This window comes from Ooceraea biroi, chromosome 11 (assembly GCF_003672135.1).
Source record: "Ooceraea biroi isolate clonal line C1 chromosome 11, Obir_v5.4, whole genome shotgun sequence".
Taxonomy (NCBI): domain Eukaryota; kingdom Metazoa; phylum Arthropoda; class Insecta; order Hymenoptera; family Formicidae; genus Ooceraea; species Ooceraea biroi.
Window position 1 is genome coordinate 8,634,821 of NC_039516.1, and position 21,898 is coordinate 8,656,718.

The 21,898-nt window shown below is 31.8% G+C and overlaps 1 protein-coding gene across 2 annotated transcripts in view; it reads left to right on the forward strand.

The window, feature by feature from the left end:
* LOC105276648 (ankyrin repeat and ELMO domain-containing protein D) overlaps positions 1-21,898 on the forward strand; it is a 51,630-nt gene that overhangs the window by 17,321 nt on the left and 12,411 nt on the right. For both annotated transcript variants that reach the window (XM_011334439.3, XM_011334438.3), the window contains exon 2: positions 19,799-20,608. In XM_011334439.3, the coding sequence (XP_011332741.2) occupies positions 19,799-20,608 (810 nt within the window). The remainder of the gene's footprint in view (positions 1-19,798; positions 20,609-21,898) is intronic.

Genomic DNA, 21,898 nt, shown 5'->3' on the forward strand with positions numbered 1-21,898 from the left:
ATAAACAATCAACTTTTTCGTTATTTAAAAGTTATTTAAAAGTCATTTATGTGCTTAATAATAAACAAAATAAATACTTCTTGCCAAGATCAAAGTTGATTAGTGATTGAATATACATTCAATATTTATACATTAATATAAAATACAAACAAAATTTAAGAAACAATATATTTAAGATACAATAAATATAGTATTTTATAACAATATTATAAAAAACATTGTAAAATATTGTAAAAAAATGTGTTAGAAAATATGAAAATATCACGTGATATTAGGTATATGCAAATGTTTTAGGTCCATATTCTCAGCTCACTTTTATGATAAATGCGTGCATTTATTATATAGTTCACGTTACATATATTATAGAATATCAGAAATAAATACGCGCCTTTATTGATAAAAGTGAGCTGCGAATATAGTCCTTAGTCTTTCTTTCAGCGCTCTAGTATCAATATTCAAATCAATTCTCACTTTTTTATATTTTTGAAGAGTTGGTATCAAAGTTTGTAAAACATCATGTGTCATGATTTAATGATAAACATAACTTCGATAAACAATAGTGAACGTGATGGAGCAATGAAAATCTATACAATATGCTTTTTGTATTCAGCAAATCATTTTGGATTTGAGAAAAGTTTTTTTTTGCACGTGGCGTATTCACTCAACGTAGTAACGCCTTCGGATTACCATTTATTCCAATCAATATGATATAGATATAGATAGTATAGATATAGTATACATATAGGTACTTTTTAACTGGATTGTACTTTCGGTATGAGGTACGAAACAAGTTTTTTCGTAAAGGAATTCGAAATTTACCCGAGAGAGCAGAAAATAACGTAAAAAACGAAGGCAAATATTTTGATGATCGAATTGTGTTATTATCTTCGACTGTTTATTATGATTTACTATTTCGTAATTATATATTTTTTTAACAATGTGCTGATGCACTTGCATGATGCAACTGCACTTTTTTCAATGGAATTATATAACCTCCTTTTGAATAAACCGGTTCTTCTCAATATTTTATAAATAAAAGTATTACGATAACATGTAAGATGTGAATATTTCGAAAAGTGAATATTTTACCGGATATTACACATTTTATGTTATAAAAAATTCTATGTTATAAATTTTATGTATACAAAATTACTTTGTTACATTAATCTTAAATATATTAGGTGTAGATATGTAAAAGTTTTAGTCATTGTTTACATGTTTTTGCTTTAGGTGCATAATACATGCAATACAATTCAATCAAGACATCAGAATGAGAAAAATTTTATACACACACACACACATATAATTATTATTATATAAAACGATAAAATAAATTTGTTATTAAATATTAGTTAATCTTTCCAATTTTGCAACATCGTAACGCGATATTGTTATGACCTGTAATGACAAAGGATGGTTACCTAGTGGTAGGCACGTGCCAGATCCAACCAAGCAGGACACGGCACGGTCCCGCGAGACGAGCGTTGCGAAAAGCAGGTAATGGCGTTGAAGTGCATTCGGCAGCTGCTAGCTATGAATACCGAAGCGAATGTCCGCGGTATGGACGAAGTGAACATGTGTGATCCTGCCCGTCTTCTTTAGGCCGGGTGACCACGCCTTTCCGAGTGCCCCCGAGTTCTATCGAATGAAGATGTGTGTGCTATTCTAGTTATAGATATATTATTAATCGAAAACGTGTTACTTTTTTATTTATACCATTAATCGACCATTTATCGTTCGATCCTTACATCTTTTATGTACATCACCTCCCATCTCTCCCAGTACGTTTGTGATGTGTGAGAAAGAAATAAAAGTAGAAAAAAAGGAGAGATATTGAAAACTTTTGAGAACGCGTCAGGCTTGCTCTTTTGTATTAGAAGTTATCATGTTTTATCATAGTGCATTTATATATCAGAATGTATTTAGTTTTAAAAATCGGAGAAATTAATCGGAGAGAGATTAAAGATCTTTGTAAATAGTCTTCCTTCGGTTCGCCATATACCATGATTAATGGAGATCGACGATGTAACAAAATGAAGGAACAGAATAATAATTAGATAATAATTCTATTCTTTTATATCAGTCATATCGCCGAAATCGATTGATCTTTTCAGTATCCTCTATTTCAGTCGACCGTCATCAAGTATTAACAGCCATGAATCGATTTGTTACTGTGCCAACATTCATTATAAGCGTGTTCTGAATATGGTCCATTATATATAAATGCGAAAAATTTTCGGCATGGCTGTAGTCACGCGTCTTTTGAAAGATGCAAGCAATCTATTTTTTTCTTGTTTAATTATTATTGTGATTGCTTTTGCAATAACAACGAAACATATTTCTAATGCAGTATTGTTACAGTTAGTTAATTGACATACAGTTATTCAATAACTTTATCAGATGTATTGAATAAAGACATCTATCATTTTAAAACTTGATAAGTGCTCTCAACATGATCGACGAATAATCGATATGACCGTGTTAATTATCTTGCAAAACTACCAATCCGTATATTTTCTTTATGCCTTTTATTTCGGAAATTGCAAAAAACAGTATACGTGCATTTAGATATTTTTTATTTCGAGAATTTTGAGATTTTTCAAATAAAATAATTGAAATTTTATTTACAAAGAAAGATTTTATTGGTTCATGAATAAAGTGTGCCAATCGAAACGTTTCTTTTTCTTTTTCGACGTAACATACTTGAGCTTATGAATTTCCGTGTTTAGACAAGCTGCAGCTGCTAACGGACCGGTCTCACTAATATTTCGGGACCCTTCTGTCCGGAAAATTTCCGTTTCCTACCCTCCTTATCTTGTCAGTAACTGCACCTTTTAAAGGACGCGTGTCTACAGCCAAAGATTCTTCGCATTTATATATAATGGACCATATTCAGAATATGCTTAGCACGGTAACAAATGAAAACCTCACTCGATTTTAGTAGTGCTTGTATTCAGAACGCAATGATAGCAGCGCTCTGCTAGACACAATTGATAGTCATGCATGTTTATACCAAAATTTCTGTTCGGAACCACTAATAATCCAACATAGCTGTCCATATTAAATTTTTATTTAACAATTGACAAGGAAGATTCTGCAATTCAGGAATCCCAAAACTTTGAATCTAAAAATAAAATCACAAAGTGCATATAAATATAATTACATAACTACTTAGCTCCTCACAGAGAACCTGTCTTTTCATATATATAGACCGCTCAACCACACGGAGATAAGCCACATGCTTGAAGAGTTTAAATCATCAAGAATTTACATATACGTATATTAATTACAGCGATCAAATATAAAGGAACGAACGTTGCTTGATTCAATAATCCATATTTCAAGTAATTCACAATTTGATTCAGAACTATTTTAACATCAAAACACTTCGATGAAAAATTCAAATCTTGATACTTAATCTATTATTACTTTTTGCCGTTATCAAACATATATATTTAATGTTTTAAATGAGCGTGCGTGCGTGCGCGCGTGCGTGCGCGCGTGCGTGCATGCGTGCAATTTATTTCACTTCACACAACCCGAATTACATAATTTCAACACGACGAGGAACTTAAGCTTCTATGTGGCACATGACTCCAACAGGGAAATGACCAATTATTAAAAGGGACGTGGGTTGTACTTCAAGTCACTACTTGGTAGGACAATTCGTTTTGTCTCGTTATCTTTATATCACCTACTTCCTCCATTGCTGAGAATCTCAGGTACGCATACGTTCAGAGTAACACATGGCTTTTTGTTATTTTAGTCGAGTACATTGTAAAAAGAAGGTTTTAACAACATAAACTGTGTTTATAACTTTATTTCAAGCCTTTTATTAAAATTGGTTTGCCAAATTCATTTCAGTAGAAATTGTCTAAAATAAATTGTGGAATAAAACAGCAGTTGTCTCTTTATGTTTGATCGCTGTAACCAATGCATCTAAATTTTTGATTGAACCGCCGTGAGATTGAGCGATCCATATACTGAAATTCTATTTTCTGAATATTATCCATAATAATGGTATCCATAATAAAATGGATGGTGGAAAACATTATTATCCATGTATCATTTTTTTTATTTTACGTGAAAAATACTAATAAATTGATAAATAAGAACTTATTTGGAGTTTGCAATGATATTTTTATAAATTATCTTATATAAATAAAATATTTTATACACGTGTAAAATGATATCAAGTCCTCTTATCATTCTCTATTATATATAACAAAAGTAAAAAATAAATAATTGCTAGGAATATCAGTTTATGTACTAATCTTACAAAACGTTATTTTTGTTATTGTACATTGTGTATTTTACAGTGGAATTAATTAAATGTTGTTTACTGACATATAATATATATCAAATACATGATATATGGAATGTCTGTACAGTTTGCTGTACTTTATTATCGTTTTTTATAATCTTCAAAATTCGAGAAGTCTTACTTTTTGACAAACTTTTAATTTTCTATATATAAATATATACGTATGTATTGTAAATAGTTTTATGAGAAACTTTTTATTCATACGCTACACTATTACATAAACTAAAAGAATCCTAAATAAAAATGGTGGATGCAAGATATCTAAAAATGAAAACTTTCCAATATAAAGTATAATATAAAATATAAAATATAAAATATCCAAATTCATAAAATTGTATATCTGACATTTTTTCTATCTTTTCTAGTTTTAGAGATATTAATAAAGATATGAAAATACCGGTTCTCTATGGGGAGCTAAGTAGTTATGTAATTATATTTATATGCACTTTGCTTTTCAGGTTCAAATTTTTGGGATTTGGAATTGTAGAATCTTTTTTGTCAATTGTTAAGTAAAAATGTAATATGAACAGCTATGTTGGAATATTATTGTATTGCGACCGTAATTATACAATGGATGTGTGTATGTGCGCGCATTTGTGTGTTATCGGTATATTAATATAATTCAGCTTATAATATTGAAACAATTTATCATTAGTATGAATAATCTTCCATGAAATCTCATGAAATTATAGATATGTGCAAAAGTTTGTTTCTTTTTTACATGTTTTTGCTTTAGATAATATATGTAATATAATTAAGTCATCACATTATTTGCCCACGTTTCCTATTACTTTATCAGGTGAACTTCAGATTTTTGCGCGAAAAAAAACATCGAATTAGAAGGAATGAAATCATCGACTCATTTTCGTATCTGAGACATATCTCGAAAACTCTTCAGCTAAAGAATGCTACATCGATTTGGATAAATGGTAATCTAAAGACTCCAAGTCGGGTCACTACACCGCGTGCAGGAGAACTTCTTAACCCAAGTTAAAATGGTTTGTTGCGTACGAAGTGCAACATGCATTTAGTATTATCGTGCAAACTAACTTTCTCGCTTTCTTATCCAGGAAATGGTATTTTCTGGTCGATTTTGTCAGTCAAATGATTCAATTGATGACTATAGCGCTCGGCAGTAACTATTTCATCTGATTGGAGGATATCATTGATATCATTTTACACATATATAAAATATTCTATTTATATAAGATAATTTATAAAAATATCATTGCAAGCTCCAAATAAGTTCTTATTTTTTATCAACTTATTAGTATTTTTCACGTAAAATAAAAAAATAATACATGAATAATAATGGTTTTCCACCATCATTATTATGGATAATATTCAGACAATAGAATTTCAGTAAGTATATCGATCATAAAACAATATTTTATATCCCACCAGACATACAGAAGGAGCTTTTTGAAATGGATGTTCGGTTGTGTGCGGTTAGATTGTCGTACATAATTCATTTTTCATCGCATTTTCAAATAATTTTTCACAAAAACTTCTTGTCTGATAAGCAACGAAAGTCATGTAAAACGGCCTATAATCCACCATGAATACAAATGCTGTTTTCGATGAGTTCATGCGATATTCACTTTCCGAGCTTCTAAATTTCTCCTACTTTATTTCTCGAAACTATTGCTCGAGCAATTTCCAACTGCTTCGCGAGTTTCTTTTACGTATGTGATAGTTAATTATTCAGTAATACAAATCGTTGGCCTCCAATTGTCGTTCTAAAACGTGGTTGGTCACTGATATCAAAATCACTGGCTTTAAACAATCGAAACCAATATTTTCAAGTACTGTGAGACACAACACTTTTATCAAGAACAAAACAAATTGATTCGCTTACTTTAGCAATGTTTTTTCCTTGTTGAACTCGTATCTCGTGTAATGTATAGCTTTTTGTTGCTTATCGTGAACTATTGATTTTTGAGATTATTTATCATTAAATCATGACATGTCGTTGCACAAACGTCGAAGTCGACTGTACAAAAACATTTAAAAAACAGAACTTTATTTGAGGTTTGAATAATAATACTAGAGAGCTGACAAAAAAGCTAAAAATTTTGCACATATCTAATATTAGTCGCAGATTATTGAACGCAGAGCACTCCGAAATAAATATTTACTATGAACGACATGTGACTCGCGGTAACGATCGCTGAAAACGGAATACTATTTGCGTATCACATACTTTATTAAAATATTAAAATGAAAAGCAATGGATTGAATTAATAAAGTCTTATCTATTATCGTCAGTATATGTGCAGAAGCATAAATATATTAGATTATTTTAAATTCTTTTCGTATTTTGTGCGCTCGACATTGCTAGGCAACAAGAGAATAGATGCAATCCAGTCTACTTTTTTGATGTTTTAGTATTTGCCTGCTTTTTAATTTCCCAACGATGTGTTTATGCGCTCAAAAACATGTCCTGGTCTATTCCTGTGCATTCTAAACAATGGGGAACCAGAAGAGACATTTGCGACATTTAATACTGCAGTACTTTAAGAAATTAAGTGGCACTGAGGTAACCAATAAAATTTGCGCCGTGTATTGTTGAGATTGTACTATAACTATCCTCAGTTTCATTTATAATACTATAGTTTCTAATAGTTTATAAAAAAGTTCTGCTAATTTCATTAAAAAATAGCTCCTGAGAAATACAAAGTGTTGATTTCCCATAGTACCTCAACTTTTGAAAAATGTCATTTTCACAATATATTTTATAATTCTCGAAAAGTTCTCTAGTTTTCTTGACAATTTTCGCAATAATTTCAATCGTTCTGATGCATTTTAACAACAATTTCGTTTACTAACTATTTTTAAATCAATTTTAAATAAAGTTTTATCTTTAGTGCTAACATTTATGTATCTACAGAATCAGTCAACGTTATACTACTTTATCATGTTCGCTACTATCATATAATTTGACAATCAACCACAATAGCCTAAACTTTCTTTTCTTAATAGTTTTTATACAATGATGCATCTTTTATTTATTCATACATAAAATGTATAAATAAGCAAACTGAGCATAATACAATGTATCATACATATTTGATGATCTATAATAACTGATCTATAATTACTTCAAAATTGTTGCTATAAAGCACACGTTACACATATGTGACATATGTAATTTCAAAGTAATTAAATACATTTGTTATTGAAAAATAATAAGTAATAATTAGTTAATCAATTTTTTTTAAGTGTAATATAATGTAGTTTTAATGATTTTTTATGGTACATTGCAAACTTACATAAACTTATTTTTCAAACTGCAATTTAATAGCTTACTTATTTTTTATAACTTGGAATTAAGCACATCAATACATATTTTATTACATGTAAGCATATATGTTCTACATCTAGAGCAAATTTTATTTATTTCTGGGATTAGAAAATGCAAATCTGATACGTATGCAGGTATAGCAGATCGTTACGAAAATTAGTTTCTCGTATATACAGGGTCTGTCCAGACTTTGATGTTATTGATACCACAAGAAATACCAGACGTCAATTATTTTCTATTTTTCTCTTTGTTTATTCAAAATACATTCCTTCTGTGTCAATACAATACCGGAAGCAATTAAAAAATTGTTCGAAACAGTCACAATGTACTCTGTTTCCGGAATCGTCTGCAAAATCGCGGTCAAAACTTTTTTGATGTCTCTTCCGAGTCGTAACGCTTTCTTTTCACCAACTTAAGTTTACGCTAAAATGCTAGAAGTCACAAGGAGCCAAATCAGGTGATGGAGGGTGTTCGAACACTGTAATGCCTTTTTTAACCAAGAACTTGCAAATCTTGGATTTGTACATCGGTGCATTATCGTGCAGAAGCGACCAAAACTTGTGCTCTCAATGTTCAGGTCGAACTCGAAGAATTCTATTCTACAAACAATTCAGAACACGCAAATAATAATCAGCATTTATCTCTAACGTCAGCGTTCACCGTTTGACTTGAATTCCTTGTGGACGATTCTTTTCGAATCGAAAAAAATGATGAGCAATGTCTTGATTTGGCTCTTTTGCATGCGCAATTTTTCTGCCGCTTTGTGACTTATATTGAAAACATATTTCACCAATTACGATTTTTCATGAAACTACTTTGGCGTTGTTTTGATCTTTCCGTTTGGTCTTCGGATTTGATTCTGATCCATGAAATAGTTCGATCAAATTGAAGTGTGCGCGATGCGCGGGGCCACTTCGATCCACCGTCCCTGAACGCGGGAAAATTTTATACATGGATAGGATATCTTCAACCTTTTATAGCGCCGAAACTACACCACCCTCGACATTTTTCCAGAGGAACTTTCAGCTTAGAATGATCTCAGGAGTCCTGAAGCGGTGATTCGGTAGGTCTGGGACACCCTGTATAATAGGAAGCATGCACAGATCGTCCTATGCTTTTGGCCAAATCCTCGATCAGAATTTAATGTAAAGTGCTTTTAGGTAGTAAGCTCCTCGATGAGTCTTACAGATATCTTACAGATAGTGGTCTGACTGAAAGATTTCGAGCACTTTTTTCGGAGATAGATCTGTTTTTGGTGGCGATGGTTATGGAGCTTCTATGATATCCTCTCTGCCGTCACGAAATTGAGCATACCGTTTAAAAATGTTGGAACGATCCAAACAATCACTATCTTATACACGTTTAATCATTTTGTGCATTTTGCCATCTGTTCTGCCCAGCTTAAAACAAAATTTAATAACAAAATTGGCTCTTTGTTCCATAGTATTTTTTCGACGAATGTCAATAAGGTACTATCATTTAACTAATTGACGCAAATATGTTTGCACGTTGAAATTTTGGGTAGTCATAGTCATAGCTGAAATGTCAAATTTCATAACGCATTCATCAAGAAATGATACTGTAGAAAAAAATTTCTTACCATTTGTCGCATCAGAGCTTGGATAGTTCGTGTGTACGTACGTATGTATGTAAGGTAAATGTCCCTATTTGTGACCATGTAAGATTTCCACATCAGTTAATAAGAAAGGAAAGTATTCTAAAGTGATTCAAATCAAGAAACAATTATACGGAACTCAAGATTAATCATTTTTGTATCGAAAAACTTGTTTTACTCGAGTTTTAAACATAATCTAATAAATATCGAAAGCGAAATTGCAAACTATGTAAATGTACACATTAGTGACCTCCTGATTTAATTTTGTCCCCATTAGTGACCGCTGTCTGTCCCGGTTAGTGACCGGTGATCAGATCAAATCGAGTACAAAACACACGATGTCCCAGTTAGTGACCTAACCTAAAGTGATAGCGTTGTCACTAGAGTTTTCCCACGAGTATATATCGAATATTTTTCCGTTTACTCGTACAAATGCATCTCCCACCCATCTAGAAGCGTATGGAGATGGGTATTAATTACGTTTTTTTTTACAAAAAGCAGCGAAAATTACAGTTATGACTAGTTTTCTTGAGCTAATCACAAATGGAGACATGCGTGTTTTGTTGTACCCATTTGTAACGTTCGTCTATATACTCAAAACTACCAACCTTTTTCAGAATCCACAAATAGTACAACACTCATTAATCCTTCACTTATATTTTTGCGCAAACTTGTCTTTGAACATTTGGTTGTGACGACGTAACAAGGCTGTGACTGTGCAGTAACAACCACCACATCTACTAACGTAACGACACACATACGCTCGATCTACCACTGATGATACCTTATGTCACATTTTCACAAATATATGTTTGTCAAATATCACTGAAACGATATCAAACCGTAGCTGATTAATATCGCCAAACATGATGATTTTTTTCGAAGATGAATTGCTCAAAACTTCTGATTCGTTTAATAAAAGTCCACGAGTGATCACAAATAGGGTCATGGTCACAAATAGGGACATTTACCTTATACATTTAGTTCTTTGGTGTCACGATAATATTAAGTGCACATGTTTAGTACGCGTCACGTGCAATTACTCATATTTTTACCGTCCATGATAAATATATACAATAGATGAATGGCTAGCAACTAGCAATTACTAGTTCTCCTTCGATAAATACATGGATAAACAATTGGACATTTTAGGAAGATGGACAACGACGACTTAATGAATTAATGAAATTAATGACGAGTTAATAAAATTCTTCATTTTTGAACTTTGTTATATCTCTATTTATGGAACACTTGGAGCAAAAATAAGAACATTGTTTTATGTAAAATAAACCTTAGCTCTTGAATAAGCCTATTACAAGCTTAATTCGTTCAACAGTTACTGAGATCTAATAAATGGAAGGTGTTCTCAACTAATCAATCCGTGTACATAGTCTCATTCGTTGCTTGCGCGTGCACTTTACTACCATGCCTTTTGATTTGTGGAGCAAGACAACCCAATCAAATTGCAACAGCTTTAACGGTGCAAGGATAAAGAATATTTACTAGTGAGAGCTGGCTTTATGGTAGTGGAGCACAACGCGTTTTTTGCTATCTTATGATGACTTCCTATCTTAACGGTTTCATGGTGATAAAACGATTTCGTTGTGATAAAAGGCGAGAAATCGTTTTTCAAATTTAATATTAAATTATTTTTTGAAATTTGGTGGGAGTGTGAAGCTTGCTTCAACCCTGCCGGATTACCCCTCCTGACATATCATCGAGAATGACTTTATAAAATTTGTAAGTCGATATCCTATCTATTACTGTCTTCAATCGATTCAGTTGGATTCAGTCAGTAGTAATAATTCAAATTGATTATTTGATCATTTGATAGCAGCTTATAATAAACAAATTCCTTTCAATCCCATTAGATATATAGTATGACTCTCTTCGGGTGCAAACTACCTTTTGGAATAGTTAATGATAATTTATCTTGCTTGTTCCATAACGTTCTCTGCTTAATATTATTGTTTACGATTCATTTCTCATTATTCATTACTATTCGTTTTAAAAACGGATTATTTTATTACATCTTATCGAGCAAATCCCACATGGAGGAGCAGTCTAACAATCTTTTTTCGCTCAAATCATAGCACTTACCTATTGTACCTATTATTACATATTAAAAGTAACAAATATATAATGCCTAAGATTTTTGCAGTATATTTTGATCTAATTTTTTCGTTTTATATTAACATGTTGTATTTCTTTTTAGTCATATACACAAGTAAAATACACAATCATATTCTTTCTTAAATACATTATCTTTTGAATCAAAACATAATCATGGAAAAATTCAATTGTATGGTAATTTTCTGATTACCTTTGACATGACTTGTTTGCTTGCAAAACGATGTAATTATTGTAATAAATATACTTACAAAAAAAAACATAGCTAAATGTTTTATAGGGTCAAATATGGCAAAATATAGCTCAAAATAAGGAACATATATTTTTTAGTAAATTTCATTTTATGTTAAAGTACTGAAACGACCTATTAAAATAATGAAAATTTTTTCTTTCTAAGTGAACAGCATCGAAACGATAGTTTTTTGAAAAAAGAGATGAAAAATGTTTCAATTAAAAATTGTACAATAAACCGTTCTTGATATGCTTTGCAAAAGTATAAGTAGAAGTTTTGAGAAACTATCATATCCTAATTGTTGAAAATTTTCTAAATATTTGTAAGCGAAATATTAAAGCGTCTTTAATACAAAATTTAACCATATACAGAGTGTCTGACACAAGACGTTACAACATTAGTATGTAAATAGAACTGATTAAACTAAATAAGAAAGTCTTATACCATTTTACTAACAACCACGTAAAAGTTTGAGATAAAGTAAAGACAATTGGTAAATGAGCACATTTCTCGCGTGGTGAAGCAGTAGGCAGAAGTGATCTAGACATGATAATGTATTACCTAGCGTATAAGCGTAAATGCTCGATGAGAGAAGAAGGACAACGCATCGCTGACATTCTTTTCTAATATTATCTAATAGGCTGGTGCCCTGGAGCGTAGTCTACGCCTACTGTTTCGTCAATGCCTTTACTTGAGATTAATTAAAAAAGATTGACAAATCCTCATTTGTCAATCTTTTTAATTAATCTCAAATCACAAAATTTAAAAATCTCAATTTTCAAAATTTTATGTGGTTGCAAAGTAGTAAAAAACTTCCTTGTTCAATTTAATCAGCTCTTACACATTAAAGTCGGCACGTCTTGTGTTAGACATGGTGTTTATTTAATGAAGTTCTTTTTAGGAAGTTTATTTTCCAAAACAAGTTTGAGACGCTATTACTCTCCAACCGTCCACGTAAGACGACGTGAGTCGCTTATTACTTGGCAATAGCATTTTTTCTAAATGCAAAACATGAAATGTTTTAGTCATTTTTGGCATTTCCGCTTTAAATGTATAATAGGATGTAATACAATTTAGTAATTTATTATTTACCCTCGTTTTTTACGATTTTCTGCCATCTCTCGAGTAAATTTCAAATTCCTTGGCGAAAACAATTTTTTCGTATTTCAGCCACATCTCAAAAATACTATCTAGTTAGAAAGAATTGCATCGGTTGGAATAAGTGGTAATCTGAAGGCGCCAAGTTGGTTAATACGCTGCGTGCGGAAAAATTTTCCAGCCAAGTCCAAAATAATTTGCTGAATGCGAAAAGCTTTTCATTGCTCATCATGTTCACTGTTGTTTTGCGAAGTTATGTTTATCATTAAGTCATCACATATGTCATATGTCATATTTTATAAACTTTGATGTCAACTTTTCAGAAACGTGAATAAACGAGAATTTATTTGAAATTTAAGTAATAATATCAGAGAGTTAAAGAAAGATTAAAACATTTGCATACACTTAATATTATTGACCACAGACCATATTCAGTGCAGCATGATTATAAAAATGTTATGCAGGACGAAAGTTCAATATTCTGAAAGGTGATAATATCGGCCATTTTAAGCAAACACATGTTCATATGAAGAAGAAAATGCATTAATGTTGGCGATGGAATTTTTGAAAATTTATTAGAAACTGTAAACAATATGTCACTCGAGCAATAAATATTAGAAACAGTATATAGTATCTTTTCCTTATCAGTAATTTTGCAACTGTACATTCAAATAGCTCTATCTCGGAAACCATTTGGAATAAACGCACGTTTGTATGAACATTTTTGCTTAAAATGACTGATACCATCACTTTCTAGAATATTAATCTTTCCACTCTATACAGTAAATCCTCATATATCGCGCTTTCATATAACACAGATTCGTATAACGAGACGGAAAAATTACGAATGTTTGTATAATGTGGTAAATTGATCTCCTATAACGTATTAGATGTTACGAAATATTGTACAACGTCCTAATCCTTATGACGTACAATTAAAATAAGAGATATGCAGACTTATACAAAATGTTAAAAAAAGGTTCAAAGCTCAAAGGATAAACAATACTGAGTAAAAAGTGCTTCATTAACATAGGTCATAAAATTAACTCTTTCAGAGCCGATTGTCTCAACTTCTTGGTAAGTTTTACCTGACAGGTAGCATATCTTTGTCTCTTTTCAGATAAGTTCTAAAAAGGAGATAAAGATATAAGTACCTGTCGGGTAAAGCTTACCAAGAAATTGGAACAATTGGCCCCTCAGAGGTACAAATGTTTTTCGGAAAATCAAACAACGTCATATTCATGGACACTCCTATTAAATTATTAATATTTTCCTATTACTATTGCTATTTCCTATTACCCATATACTCATTGAGAACGACGTACCTCATATAAGGCCTTAATCTAAATGAGGACTTAAGGGGATTCTGGAGTCGGCTGTATTACCGACGGAACAAATGAGTTTTTTTAATCAATCTTTTCAATGGTTCCACAGAATAAAAAATCCTTTTGTATGATAAAAAAGAAATTCTTTTGCACGATATCAAGAACCTAATCTTGTGCTCTGTTTTACTCTTTCACGCAAATCGTATGCACCAAAAGTGTTGCAGAAACGTATCTCTTTTACTACGCGTGAAAACTTACTTTTAAAAGCGCCCTAATAATCCTTTATTCTATCCCGAGTAGGGGTCATTCATATTTTGTATGTACAAAGTGCATAACTTTTACATTAAGCAAATTATTGTACGAGGTGAGGTTAGAAGCCGATAACAAAACTGTAATTTTCGAACTTTTTTCCGTTTTTGACATTAAGTCGAGTGGCCACCACTGCGTTACTGTTTCTACTTTATTCGTGGAAAAGGATTTTTCATTCTGTATGACCAATAAAAGGTATAGCTTATGGAAAAATGACTCCAGGATCCAGGATTTCATACTTTCCGCATTGCGTGTGCAATTGTTCACATGTGGAGAACACGAATGCCTTTCATAATATTACATATTACAATAATGATCTGCTGTTGTCTATAATCAATTAATTTTTGTCGTTTTTAAAGAAAACTTTAAAAAATAAAAACCTAGTCCTCAACGGGTTAATATATCTATTAATATTAATATATCCTATTAATATTGCGGGAGATTGCAAAATAGCAACGCAAAATGTAAACACATTTTGAGTTTCTTATTTCGCGCATGCGCTGTGTCTCCATTTCGCTACATAAGGTCTGTTTTTTATTCCTGCACTGCTGAACTGGTGTAATACGTTAAAGTGAAACAAGTATATTTTTTCTCACTCTAACTTATTGCATCAGTTCAGCAGTGCAGGAATAAAAAACAGACTTATAGATTTGGGTATATACGCGTATATAAGGCTAATATACGAGAGGTACGCAGTCTAGTGTATTATATAGAAGTTTGTGGTCTCGATAATGCTAATTATTTGTGTGCTTTCATTGATTACGCGTATATAAGCTAATAGAGTATCTTACTATGTACTATTAAACAATTACATTTATTCATTAAAATTATCTTGTTAATATCTTTTTAATAAACATGAACGATGATTGAAACCTATTAGAGATTGCTCGTAGTCTTACAACATATGTCAGACTTAAGGTAATTGTAAAGAGATCTCCTTATTGATTGTTTTACTTTTTTTTTATTGGCTCGACAACTAATTATCGAAAGATCATCTTCATTCCGAAAATTCTGATACTTTTTTACGTCTTATGGGTCATAACATCTTTCCCCAGATCAGAGCAACTTATTTTTGTAGCTAACTAGCGTTCTTTTTTAATTAAAATGTGATAATAATGCAGTACCTCTAATGTTGCTTTCCAGACGGTATCGTTCACTTGTTTTATGAGGTTATCAACTTTGCATATACTTACGTTATCACTTTTTGAACTTTGCTGCGTTACGCTGTGTTTGTGCCAATTTGTGCCGTAAATCACGACTCAATAACTTAAAGCATTTTTCACAAAAAATTAAATTTTTACCAGCCCCGCATTTTTCGAATTAAAAATATTTAATAACCGTACTGATTTTGCTATCTTTGAGTTGATTTGTGCCACAAAGAAAAATTTTATGTAAACATTTTTAATAAATGTACTGGCAAAAATTTGGTTCTTTTCATTTTCTGTGAAAAATGTTTCAAGTTATTGAGTTGCGGTTTGCTCCATAAATTGGCACAACGCATCAAGTGAGGAAAATATAAAATTAAAAAAGTACCGAACTAACAGGTAAAGCACATGGTCTTAAAAGATCTGTAGGATGAGGAAATATTTAATTTCAAATCAAGATTCAAAAAATCAGTCAAAGCTAATCAAGCGAAGGAGACAGATGATGATTATATATCCGAATGATGTAAATCGATGCAAAAATATATTACATACGCGAAATATACATAATATATGTATATTTCACATATTGACGATCCAAGCAACAATTTTAGTCAAAATAAGATATTAATTCTTTTGAAAAAAAAACTGTTATATGATGTTGTGAATAATACTCTATAATTAAATTTAAGTTAGATGGCGTTGTAAGTTTAGTTCTTTTTCGTCTAGTTTCCACTCTATATTTTATGCATTTGATTTATGTTCGGTAGTTTGTTGAGTTGAGTTGAAACGCCATAACGTTCTATTGTATGTTCACTTATAATAAAGAAGAATTATATTATACAGGGTGATTCAGGTTTTTTCCGCCAAACTGTGTCAGCATGTTTTACGAGTAAAAATAAGAAAAAAATGTTATATAAACATAGACTTGCAAATGCTTTATTAAAAAGTTATAACAAAAATAAAATGAAATGATAACGGACTTGTTCTTACTATTATAATGGTATTCACCGTGTGAGCGGTAAACACAAATCGTGAAAACATGAAGATCGTTGTTATTTACTAATTGACAACATCGAAAGTTATCAATGTATCTTCTGTTATTACTAGCACACAGGCGCGCGCTATAAGTAAAATAAAAAAATAATATAATAAATAAAATTGTCAATATAACCGCACTGACAGCCACTATGACATTCTGACATTCGCAACACGAAGTTCGAGCCAAGCGAGAGAACCAATCAGCGTCGCGGAAAAGAGGCCTCAATATTCGATAAAAAAGAACTTCACGATGTTAACACGCCTTTTTTTAGAATAGGATTGATAGTATTAATGTCTGTTAGTATTGGATGAGTATCTCTGAGTGAGTTTTACAACTTTGTGTCAAAATACCACAATTATTTTCGTATGAAGAATACGCAGATATGATTTACATCTACGGCTACTGTAATGGAAATGTCCGAGCTGCTGTGAGGGAATATCAGCGAAGATTCCCTAACAGGTAGAGGTTAAAAGGCTATTCAAAAACCATAAACTTTGGGTAAAAAGTGTTTTACTCAAAAATTATCGATTTTTTGTTTAATTTTATACCCCAATTTAAAAAAAAATCTTTAAATCTGCTGTTATATTATTATAAATTTAAAAAAAACTCGGGTTTTCTTAACCTCCACTAACAGGAGAGCATCGGACCGTTCAGTGTTCGCAAGAATGGTTAGATGAAACATATCCTCAACGATGGATAGGTCGAAGAGGACCAATTTCTTGGCCCCCGAGATCACCAGATATTACCCCACTGGATTTTTATTTGTGGGGAATGGTGAAAGAAAAAGTTTATCGGACAAGAATTAACACTCGCAACGAATTAATAGAAAGAATTAATATTGCATTTATGGAGGTGAAAGAAAATCGACATGAAATTTATACGGTGATAAATTCAATTTTTCAGCGATGTTAGTTTTGTATTGAAAACAATGGTGGACGTTTTGAAATGGAATAATAATAGTAAACATAATCGATTCTCGTTACACAGAACCATATTAACAATAAGAACTTAATTTTTGTTATAATTTCTTAATAAAGCATTTGTAAGTCTATGTTTATATAACAGTTTTTTCTTATTTTTACTCGTAAAACATGTTGACAGAGTTTGGCGGAAAAAACCTGAATCACCCTGTATATCTCGATTGTTGTAACACATGAAGAAAACATAACAAATTAGTCAAGACAAACAAATTAATTAAGAGGTAACCGATCAAGCACAGAAAAAGTATGCTATAACATTCCTCTCGCGGAGTTGTTGTTAAAGTTATATTTAAATTGTTGTAAAAGATATATTTTGAGCGAGACACTACCGTGTCTCTTAATATAAAGAAAACATTTATACTAATTGTTTTTTAAAATATTTTATCAAAATAAATTAAACTCTGTATTTCCTTCTCTTTTAAATCTTTGCGTGTGCGGTCGTGATTGATGAAAACTTTATCAATGTCATATGCACAGTGTTTAATATTAAGATCAATGTTTGTAATTATCTATTTATGGTTTTTGTACTTTTAAATAACAAAATATAAAAATGTCAAATAAATAAAGTAAATTACCAAATCATGAAACATAATAATCCAAAACTTTGAATTGTTTTAGTGAATGTCTTTGCTTGCACATTAATTGTTTCTTCATCGGTCATTATTATAATCTAATACAATCATTGATAATCTAAAGAAATTGAACCTACTTATAATATACTTGACAGATTTGTAAACTCGAATGGTCATTCGTATTAAAGACGACCTGTTTTATGATTTATACCAAAATCAATTTTCATATAATTCGAATTCATATTAATTGTCACCTGGCGTTAAACATCTTTCATACGATTAATATCAAGCTTTAAAAAATGTGAAAACACAATAATACAATAAATCACAGAATTCAATATTTGAATTGTTATACACTTGACGTGGGATTTATACGCGTTATATGTGATACGCATTTAGAAAATTATCGCAATTAGTTTCCTTCTAATGATAATAAAAGTGAATGTTACATCTATTAGTCACATAGTTCCTATCATTAAATTACAGGTAGATGAATCACGATAAAAACATGACATATACATGATAAGATTCCTCAGAGAAACGATGCATTGTTGAACATTTTCTTGTAACAATTACTAATTGTATAATAAATCTTTCATTTTTAAAAATCTTAGTTTAAATTATATAAATTAAATTATATTTATATATGTTGGTAAAATTGACGATTTGATGTACATTTTTTTTATTTTTATATTATATTAATACCCTATTATAAGGATTTGTTTATCAGCAACATCGGCTTATTATATTTCCATTATCGAAAGAATATTATTATTCGTCATAATGAATTCGAAAAGGAATTTTAACCAAGATAAAAGAATAAACTTTCTTCGACTATTGGCATGCATCATGTGTAACTCAAAAAATATTATTAAAACATGAAATGCATGAAATGTTGATGTCTATGAAATGTTAATGTAAAATTAGCGTGAATGACATTAAAAAAGATCATTTTTCTTTTACGCACGTCCACATATATGTATACACGCACACGTATATGTATGTACATACAACCACACATACACAGTACAACTGACACTGTAATTATATTAGTCCTCAATTAACAGTGTTGGGTAACTACATTTTTTCTTTAATTAAGTTTAAGATTAATGATCCAGATAGTAACTAAGATTTCGTTAAAAGTTATTTAAACAAAAATTAACTCAATTAAAGTTAAGTTAAAAACTTAAATTAACTTATTAAAGTTAAAAGTTAATTAACATATATTTTTTTGATGCACTGCGACCAACCATTTTCACACTTTAATATTGATGAATGATTTTAACTTGTATAAAAAAAAAAGTTAATAAGTTAATGTATTTAAAAATAACTAGTTTAAAAGTTAATATGTTTAAAATTAACTAAGTTAATAACTTTTTAACTTAACTTTTACCTATTTACCTAGTTACTACCCAACCCTGATTAACAAATAACATTTCACGAATCACTTTTACGAAAAAGATCGAAAACAGAAATCTCGAAAGATGACAAAAGAGCGGTTACCACTATCAAACTGAGAATTGAAAAAGCGTACCCTATGTATTGAAAATCGAACTCGAGCCTGCCACAACCTAACAGCCGTCCCATCTCTCCCACGAGCTAGCAGCCGCCTCGTCCTATCCTGCTAGTGGAGCCCGGTGCTTCACTCGCTAGAGAGATCCCCAAGTCTTCACCCAAGATAAAACACACTAAAAACGGTTAGCCCGGACGGGTATCTGGTTTCAGGCAAACGGTGGCACGTGCGCCGTAATTCTGGCCCAGGTGGTAGTGCCCGCGCCGACGAGAAAACGCAAGGCACAGAAGGAGAGAGAGGAAGAGGAAGAGAGACGAACAATAGAGGATGCGAGATGGTAGAGCGAAATGGAGCCGAGGAGATCAGCTTGTCAATGACCAAGAGCAAGATCTGCTGCGATAACAACGGCAACGGCAGCGACGGTGGTGGCAGCAATATCACTAATCGTCATTATCACGCGCCGTCTCGCTCCCAGCATCAGTACCACCACCATCATCATCTTTATCGTCATCGTAATCATCATTATCTGTCACATCGATCACGGTATCATCAGCAAAGGAATACTGACGATGAAGACGACAATAATAATAATAATAATAATAATAATAATAATAATAATGACGACGAGAGCAACGATGAAGAAGATAACGACGATGAGGATAATACCAGCGATGAAAGCAATGACAATGACCACGATGACGACAACGACGAGACATACGCGCATCTTCATCCTCGCCTCCCTCGACTTTACATACGGCGATCCTGTCGCGTCGACAACAACGATGTAGTCAACGTTCCGGTGGACGTTGACTGCGTCAGGGTCCATGGAACTGAGACAACGACCGTTCATCCCTTCGTACGAACCTCGTCCACCGCGACTATCACCGCCAACGCTACTGCCGTCGTTACCGCTACTACCACCATCACGAACCCCTCTGTCGTCGCTGCCGTCACGAAAAGATGCAAAATTCCACCCTACCTCGCGATCTTACTTCTCTCTTACACACTCTTCGGCATAGCAGGTTGGTACAATGCATCGTATCTAACTCATATCCCGTGTGCTTAACTAAATGTATGACACTTGGAAAGAAAAGCTAAGTTTCATGATTTTCTTTTTAATTTATTTTTATCTGCATAGAAAGATACAATATCTACGTAGAAAAGGCTTATATATAAAAATAAAAGTTTGTTTTATTCAAAGTATATCTCTTCAGTATCGGTACAGCGTTAGCCATAGTTTAATTAATACGAAGATTTTTGGAGATTTGCTTTCGAAATCACTTGGAAAATATTTGCTCGGTTAATAAATATATCATTGTAGCAAGTCTTTCATAAAAATTTTGAATTTTGGAAAGTGAAAATAGTTGCAAGAAGCTAACCAACTAAATATGATAAATAATCAAAGATTTTTATTTATTTTGCGGTCAAAAGTTTCTGTTAACAACCATGAATGAATAATGACATTCGAGTCATTCAAGCAACATAATAAACATACTCGACTTTGAGAACGAATATCCGGAGATCTATCGATGCATTAGTTGTCCATTCTTGAACGTTATATCGATGTCAACAGAACATACTTTTAATAAAGTCAATACTTTTTGTAGATACAATTAATACATAAATTGATAGAATATCGATTCCATTATCTTTCAGACTTCTGTGTAGTTATATTGAGTAAAACAGTTTTGTATTACAGCAAATAATAGAATTTATGGTTTTTTCTGATTTATTTTTTTCAATGCTATAATATCAGAATATTATTGCATAATTATGTGATATATAAGACATTTTTAATATTTTCTTACAATTTTTTCAATATCTTTGCAAATGTATCTTGGACAAATCAGGCTAGTACAAATTGTCTCCGTATATTTCAGAGAAGAAAACTATATGTGTTTTTCTTTCATCTATGCTTTTTTAATCAAATATTTAATCGAAAATAACGGGACAAGAATCCGCCTGCATGATAGCGGTCAAAAGAAAGGAACACTGCAATCCAAAATAAATTATTGTTTCGCGTTACATGTGATGCAAATGGGTTGTCGGTTCTTCCCCGTTTATTACCGTTTAGTGCGCTACAATCTTGCAATCTGCCATTTCGCCTTCGCATCATGTCCAAGCTGGCCAAAAAGAAACGACAAAAGTGAACAAAAGATGACCACCTTATATACGAAAATATTTCTTTCATACTACCGTCAACCTTATACTCGCGACAAAGTGCTCATTTTGCGCACAACTTATGCTGCCAGACGATACGCACGACCAAATGTGCGTAACATAGTGATACTCACACTGCACCTGGTCTATTA